The sequence below is a fragment of the Penaeus vannamei genome, chromosome 11 (assembly GCF_042767895.1).
Source record: "Penaeus vannamei isolate JL-2024 chromosome 11, ASM4276789v1, whole genome shotgun sequence".
Lineage (NCBI taxonomy): Eukaryota > Metazoa > Arthropoda > Malacostraca > Decapoda > Penaeidae > Penaeus > Penaeus vannamei.
Genome location: NC_091559.1, coordinates 30,083,077 through 30,090,576, shown reverse-complemented (window position 1 = coordinate 30,090,576; position 7,500 = coordinate 30,083,077). Strand labels below are relative to the sequence as shown.

The following is a 7,500-nucleotide window of genomic DNA, read 5'->3' as shown; positions in this document are numbered from 1 at the left end:
TAGATAATCCGTCCATCGTATGTGAAAAGTAAACGATAATATAGGATCCAAACATGAAATACGACGTTTAGAACACTATTATTTATAAATAAATATCGTAAATTGAAATGAATTAATTTGTGAAAAAAAGATTTAAGAGGGATATAACATATACACCTTTTATCTCATCCAGCACTGAAGCTTTCCATGTATTTCCTGTGTATTTTTCTCTGTCCTTTAATGCTCTTCGCCGGTAATCTAGATCTTTCTCCACTTACTGCTGGGCGAACTGGAGGCGACGTTAGCGATGTCGTTCGTTCAACCTTTCTTTGATGACGTTCTGTGATGTATTCCATCTGCATGCAGTCGTTTTCCTCACCGTGCAGCCAGTTACCAGGAGCTGTAGTCCATAATTTTTAGCTACAGGCTTCCTAGAGGGTTCGAAGCCGTAGCGTTTCCGTTAATAAAAATATCATACTAAGGGCTTATCATAATTTTAATTAATATAATTATTAAAGACAACATAAAGACAGAAAAGGAAAAAATATTGATTCATTTCTGATATCTATAATTCTACACTGTAATTGCAGCACCCCGTCCATTGCCTGTGTGTTCTCATTTAAGCAATTATACGGAGGATAGCGTGTTATCCGCTCGCTACTCGTCACTTCTTCATTTTCATTTGATTGTAATTACAGTAGAGAAATTCAGCGAAACATGTTAATAGCTACCTCACTGAAGTATGTGAACACTATATATATTTTTTAAATCTAAGAAACTCCTGTATAAATGAAACACTGTTTTTGCAAAGGAAATTCTATTTAATTCCGAGGAATTCAGACTGAAACAGTCATCACATACAATACCAGGTCAATTCTTTAAAGGATCATAGAGGAATAAAGTCAGCCAGTTTCAACAATGCAGAGCCTAGGCTGGATCCGCGTCTCACTTGCCAGTCACAATCTGTTTACTGCCTCCCCTCTGAATAACTTTCTGGCTGCTGCCGCCAAAGATGCTACCCTTTTGACTGACAGTCTGGTGCTGGTAACCACCTCCAGTCGCAACCTGTTCCACTTCCTGCTTGCTGGGTCCGAAAATCGAGAAGCCTTGGTGCACAAACTGCTTGTTGTTGTCCCCGACACCTAGTTGGCCGACCTTCTGAGTGTTGCCCAGGAAAGTGCCGTGGGAACTGACAAACTGCTCTCCGCCGCTATTTTGTCCACCGTATTGCTCTACGTTTTGGTTGCTTGACTGAAAAAGAAATCAAGGTTAATTGATACATGATACGTGGTTAAGCTATACATGGGGGGTTTGCATCTCTAAACAGTTAGATGATACAATACATACTGCATTATTGTTATTATCATTACCAGTTTAATTCATGGGAAGAATGACGTCAACTTACCCAAGAGAACTGACGTTTTGCTCGGTGCAGTTCCGCTTCAGAGCCTGAAATAGAACAAATTTTCATGAATCTTCTTTGCTGAACCACAGCGCTGGTACAAGTATCATTCAAGATGGAAGATGGATTGGACGTCAATATGATGACGTGAACAGATTTCCTTTCAACACAAAATGGATTGATTACCCAGTGAAGCTGCCTCGGCACAGATGGCGAAAGCAGCGACCACCGCCAGGAACATCACACGCGTCATGGCTGCGTTGCTTCAGCTGTGGGAAAAGGGAGGCGTTTACTTCGGGATTCAGATGTGCTTCGCATGCATTGCGAGAGAAATAAACTTACACATCTTGATTTGTATGAATGAAATGAAATCAAATGAAACTACGATAAATGAATAAAACGTTTTCGTGAAAAAATCCATTCAACTCGCGAATATTTAGTAACAGCAAGAACAACAAAAATATATACATTGTTTATGTATATATATAAATATATATGACTACATGCGTTGTATCATATGTAGTGCATCTATTTACAACACTTCTCTTTAGGGGAAAGAAGTTTCCACAAGAGCAACTCACGAGAGAATTGACGGAGCCGAGAGCAGTGCCACAAACACACTGGTATGGGATGCCCCGAAGCCCCTTTTTATATCCCTTATCTTCTGTGAATCCTCTTCTTAGTGACGTCAGAGTTACTGTGTGACGTGGCAACGCAATTCCCGCTGATTTGAGGGTTGACAACTTTACAAAAGTGCGTGTAATCATTATACTAAAAAGGTCTTTCATAATTAGGGATACACCGATGCTGAGTGATGCAAATCATTACTTTGATCATGATCAGAAGTAATAGGAGTATTACAAGTAATAATTAAAGTAACATTGATATATGTAAAATATACAACAAAATGTAAGTGCGTATATATACATATAGATGCGTGAGTGTGCTCGTGTGTGTTTTTTTATGTGTACATACATGTGCATATATATACACATGAATACACGCACATATGCAAATGTAACCATATGTACAAACCTACACAAATATCTACCTAATTTTTATGTATGAGTATATATGTTTTTATATATACATACATTTATACATACAAATTAATAAATTTCTTCATATATGTATACACATACAGGCACAGAATTACATGTATTCATATATATATATATATATATATATATATATATATATATATATATATACATACATACATATATGTGTATAGCACATATATGAATCTGAGCTTGACGATGTGCATGTGAACGTGCGTGTCATGATTATTGATAAATGGCATACATGATTGATACTGTAAGTGTCTACCTTTCCCCTGTACAAAAGATACATCTTCGAATCGTTGTTATTATCATTGGCAATCTAATTCAGAGGAAGAATGACTATAATACTGTTATATATAGCCTTCAGGAGGAGAGATGCCATGAGGTGAAAATATTTACTCAACACACGTTTCGTACAAAAATGAAAATACAAAAATCACACACCTCCCTCTGCCTGCAGCTGGAGTTGATTACCCAGTGAAGCTGCCTCGGCACAGATGGCGAAAGCAGCGACCACCGCCACGAACATCACACGCGTCATGGCTGCGTTGCTTCAGCTGTGGGAAAAGGGAGGCATATGTGATTCAGATTTGTTTTCAGTCCATGTTTTCAATGCTAAGTACAGAAGCGTACCTTGCAGAATATGTAAATGAAATTCAAATTCATTTTGTAATAAAGAGATGAGAATTTTATATAGATATGTATATATGTATGTGTGCATACATACATACAAACAAGAACATTAGCGTCTGATCGCCTTCTTCCTCCACAGGGAACTGAATTTTCTCGTCGATGGTGTTGAATTGAGTTTACGTTTGATAGAAGCACATGTTGTGGAGACGATAACGAGGGCATCATGTGCATAACGATCCCAAGTAGTGATCCCTCTCCAGCATCTCTTTTAGCGTAAAGACTGCGTTAAAAGGAAATAAATCTCATTTAACTTGTATAATTTTACTTTTGTAAGTACCATCCCCTACGCATTGCGCATGCGCGGTGGTCCCCCACAACATAGCTTCCTTGGGGGGGGGGGGGTTATCGGTCACTCCACCATAGCACTTGCCCATGGAAGCACTGTGAATCATCTCGTAAATGGTCGCAATTTGCATATCTATTTATTTACTCCTGTATAGGAAAACGACCCTTTTCAAGACTTATTAAAGCTTATTTTTGCTTCTTTCAATGCCATTTATATATATATCATTATCCAAGAAAGGCTGAACAGACTCAACGGCGCGAGGCCTGAATTATCGTCCGTGAAACGCCCCCTTCTAAGGACGATTATTTTCTCACACCAGTACCACTGTAAAAAACATCTTGCTGGCTGTATGATTTACAAATTTGTTTGTTTGTTTGTCTGTAAACATATATGGTATATGGGAAATAGGCATTCTCTTTCAATAGCCCATTCTAAAAAATAGTATCTGGAGTGAAAAACCGAAGGGAAATTACCAATACTAAACTAAATCAAAAGAACCGACAGGAGCACAGTGAGTAGGATTGGTAATTACGGAACGGCGTTTCACTAATCGCTGGCAACAATGTGGCTACCATATCTACTTAGGATCTTTATTGAGAGGTTACGCACTTCAGACTTACGACGCCGATATGCACAGGCGTAGATTCCGAGAAAGCGTGTAAAGAAAAGGAATCTTGTTCCGCTGGTGGTGCGAATGGAACAGTATTTGGATAGATGGCTTTCTCTCAGTGAAGTAGATAAAGATTATGATTGTGTTTTTGACTGTCTAATTCAGGAACAGTTGTTGAGTAATTGCAATTCAGATCTTAGTTTTCATTAAAGAACGGCAATTCAGCAATTCCCTGGAGATGGCTCAATCTGCACACATACTGCAGTGCACACAGGTATCGCTCTAAACTAGTTAGATCTCCAAAAGTTACTGTTACACCTAAAGATCATGCAGACTCTATTCATATGCCTGCAGTAGGCCAGGTCACATTACATCTAATTGCCCGGATAACCCATGAAACTTTAAGTGTAAGACTAAAAGTGAAGCTAAATTAAATGTTTTCGAGTCTGAGTTAAAACCTAGGACTTGTAGTATTGATCAAAAGTGATATACTTTTAATAAAGCTGTGGAAGTATTGCTCAAATGATAGCTATTTTATTGAGTTGGATCTTACTAAAGGATACTGGCAAATTCCTTTGGCTAAAGACTTCAAAATATATACAGCTTTTTCAAATGATGTCGTTTGGCTTGAAAACTGCATATGCAACTTTTATCAGATTAATGAGGAAGGTTATTGAAGGACTGACTAACACACATTGTTATTTTGTCAATGTTATGCTTAGTCTGACCATTTAAGGGAACCTCTTCTGAAGTTACGTTTGCGCGGGTAAAAAGCTGGCCTAAATAAGTGCTACTAAGATAAAGTATCTTGGTGTGTTACTGGGAGATAATTTCATTGAACCTTTGGATGATAAGGTTCAAACTGTCAATTGTATGTCTCTCCCTGAAACTAAGAAAGAATTAAGATCTTTTTATAGGTACAACTTATTTCTGCAGAAAATTCATTTCAAATTTTGCTACTCTAGTAAATTCCATGAGCAATTTATTGAAGAATAGCTGTAATAAACTCATGTGGAATGGTTCTCAGATTGCTAATTTTCATGAACTAAAATCAATACTGACATGCAAGCCTATCTTATGTCTGCCTGACTTTTCAAAATTCCTTTTCTTATGAACAGACGCTCCTGATTGTGGTTTATGCACTGTTTTGTTGTGTGTGAGGAGACTATATATTAGCTTGTGCATGTGTTTTCTCTTTCTCCTCCAGTTGTGTCTGTTTCATTTAATATTTGTACACAAATATATGTCAGCAAGTACTGCCTGTTGGTAGATTTGTTTTGGCTTGTTTAGTTAATCGAATCCGTAACGTATCTGTTAATGAAAACATGCTGAGGGCTTTTCGTGCTAATAGCCAAATTTATTAAGATGATATCAATTGTAATAATGAAATACTGAAAACTATTTTTTCTGATATATAGGATTCTGCAATTCAGCCATGTCTGAGTGTGTGGCTCTAATTGCAATTCTCTGATCGTTGCTTGTGTTTCTATTGTCTCCGCAAAGGTTATGTTTTTGGTAGCGTTGGTTTGTTTGTTGGTTCGCTGAATAGCTCATAAAGTTAATAACAGAATTTGATTAGGTATTTACCAGAGGTGTATCTTAGCCCAACTTAGATGCCATTAATTTTGTTGGTGATGCTGATCAAGATCCGGATCCAGGATTTTTTTAATGACTGCATCAGTTGCCCTTATTGCTAGACGTAGCTATCTCTTATTAGCATTTCGAGATAGACATCTTTTTGGCATTTGAATTATTATCCTATTGCCTTGGCGAAGGTATACGCTGAATGCTTTGCTTCTAGTTTGAAAAGCAATTATACGGATAGTGCCATATCATCTTGCTTCTCAATCTTTCTCATCATTTCATAGATTCAGTGAAGTATTCTAACATATAATCTCACATCAGTGAGAACCATTGTATATATATATATATTTCGAATTTAGGAAACCCATACAAATAAAACATATTTTGCAAAGGAAAATTTAATTACGAGGAATTCAGTCATCACAAATACCAGTTCAATTCTTTGATCATTGAGGAATAGAGTCAACCAGTTTCAACAGCAATGCAGAGCCTAGGCTGGATCCGCGTCTCACTTGCCAGTCACAATCTGTTTACTGCCTCCCCTCTGAATAACTTTCTGGCTGCTGCCGCCAAAGATGCTACCCTTTTGACTGACAGTCTGGTGCTGGTAACCACCTCCAGTCGCAACCTGTTCCACTTCCTGCTTGCTGGGTCCGAAAATCGAGAAGCCTTGGTGCACAAACTGCTTGTTGTTGTCCCCGACACCTAGTTGGCCGACCTTCTGAGTGTTGTCCAGGAAAGTGCCGTGGGAACTGACAAACTGCTCTCCGCCGCTTTCTTGTCCACCGTATTGCTCTACGTTTTGGTTGCTTGACTGAAAAAGAAATCAAGGTTAATTGATACATGATACGTGGTTAAGCTATACATGGGGGGTTTGCATCTCTAAACAGTTAGATGATACAATACATACTGCATTATTGTTATTATCATTACCAGTTTAATTCATGGGAAGAATGACGTCAACTTACCCAAGAGAACTGACGTTTTGCTCGGTGCAGTTCCCCTTCAGAGCCTGAAATAGAACAAATTTTCATGAATCTTCTTTGCTGAACCACAGCGCTGGTACAAGTATCATTCAAGATGGAAGATGGATTGGACGTCAATATCACGACGTGAACAGATTTCCTTTCAACACAAAATGGATTGATTACCCAGTGAAGCTGCCTCGGCACAGATGGCGAAAGCAGCGACCACCGCCAGGAACATCACACGCGTCATGGCTGCGTTGCTTCAGCTGTGGGAAAAGGGAGGCGTTTACTTCGGGATTCAGATGTGCTTCGCATGCATTGCGAGAGAAATAAACTTACACATCTTGATTTGTTTGAATGAAATGAAATAATACGACAAATGAATAATACTGTTTTCGTGAAGAAATACACATTCAACTCGCAAATGATAACAAAATATTGTGTACGGGTTGCTACAGATACAATATTTCGTTGCTTGCATATATATATATATATATATATATATATATATATATATATATATATATATATATATATATATACATATATATAACTACATGCGTTGTATCATATATAGTGTATAAGTAGATTCCACAAGAGCAACTCACAAGAGAACTGATGGAGCCGAGAGCAGTGCCACAAACACACTGGTGAAGGATGTCTCGAGGCCCACTTTTATATCCTTATCTTCTGAGAATCTCCTTAGTGACGTCGGAGTCACTGTGACGTGGCAACGCAATTCTCGCTTATCTGAGAGTTGACAACTTTACAAAAATGCGTGTAATCATTATACTAACAAGGTCTTTCATAAATAGGGTCACACCGATGCTGAGAGTGATGCAAGTCATTACCTTTGATCATGATTAGAATAGGCGGACTACAAGTAATCATTGAAGTAACAGTGATTTATGTAC

General features: G+C 38.1%; 3 protein-coding genes across 3 annotated transcripts in view; all 3 read right to left on the bottom strand.

The window, feature by feature from the left end:
* Positions 1-779: 779 nt before the first annotated feature.
* LOC113800109 (uncharacterized) lies at positions 780-2,033 on the bottom strand. Its single transcript, XM_027350837.2, has 4 exons — positions 1,963-2,033; positions 1,568-1,650; positions 1,385-1,428; positions 780-1,230 (listed from the first exon to the last, which is right to left on the bottom strand). The coding sequence occupies exons 2-4, from the start codon at positions 1,632-1,634 to the stop codon at positions 925-927; spliced, it is 417 nt and encodes a 138-aa protein (XP_027206638.2). The 5' UTR covers positions 1,635-1,650; positions 1,963-2,033; the 3' UTR covers positions 780-924.
* A 3,967-nt stretch (positions 2,034-6,000) lies between these two features.
* Positions 6,001-7,270, bottom strand: LOC113800108 (uncharacterized). Its single transcript, XM_027350836.2, has 4 exons — positions 7,195-7,270; positions 6,770-6,852; positions 6,587-6,630; positions 6,001-6,432 (listed from the first exon to the last, which is right to left on the bottom strand). The coding sequence occupies exons 2-4, from the start codon at positions 6,834-6,836 to the stop codon at positions 6,127-6,129; spliced, it is 417 nt and encodes a 138-aa protein (XP_027206637.2). The 5' UTR covers positions 6,837-6,852; positions 7,195-7,270; the 3' UTR covers positions 6,001-6,126.
* A 126-nt stretch (positions 7,271-7,396) lies between these two features.
* LOC138863294 (uncharacterized) overlaps positions 7,397-7,500 on the bottom strand; it is a 6,758-nt gene continuing 6,654 nt past the window's right edge. The window contains exon 2 of the mRNA XM_070127481.1: positions 7,397-7,500. This exon is cut by the window's right edge and continues 1,396 nt beyond it. The gene's annotated coding sequence lies outside the window, so the exon portion shown is untranslated.

What these genes read in the sequence shown, in the direction of transcription:
- LOC113800109 (XM_027350837.2), bottom strand. Translation starts at nt 1,634, where the DNA reads ATGACGCGTGTGATGTTCCTGGCGGTGGTCGCTGCTTTCGCCATCTGT. An exon ending in TGCCGAGGCAGCTTCACTGG is followed by an intron (nt 1,429 to 1,567) that starts GTAATCAATCCA and finishes GTTCTATTTCAG; the next exon opens with GCTCTGAAGCGGAACTGCAC. An exon ending in CAAAACGTCAGTTCTCTTGG is followed by an intron (nt 1,231 to 1,384) that starts GTAAGTTGACGT and finishes TTTCTTTTTCAG; the next exon opens with TCAAGCAACCAAAACGTAGA.
- LOC113800108 (XM_027350836.2), bottom strand. Translation starts at nt 6,836, where the DNA reads ATGACGCGTGTGATGTTCCTGGCGGTGGTCGCTGCTTTCGCCATCTGT. An exon ending in TGCCGAGGCAGCTTCACTGG is followed by an intron (nt 6,631 to 6,769) that starts GTAATCAATCCA and finishes GTTCTATTTCAG; the next exon opens with GCTCTGAAGGGGAACTGCAC. An exon ending in CAAAACGTCAGTTCTCTTGG is followed by an intron (nt 6,433 to 6,586) that starts GTAAGTTGACGT and finishes TTTCTTTTTCAG; the next exon opens with TCAAGCAACCAAAACGTAGA.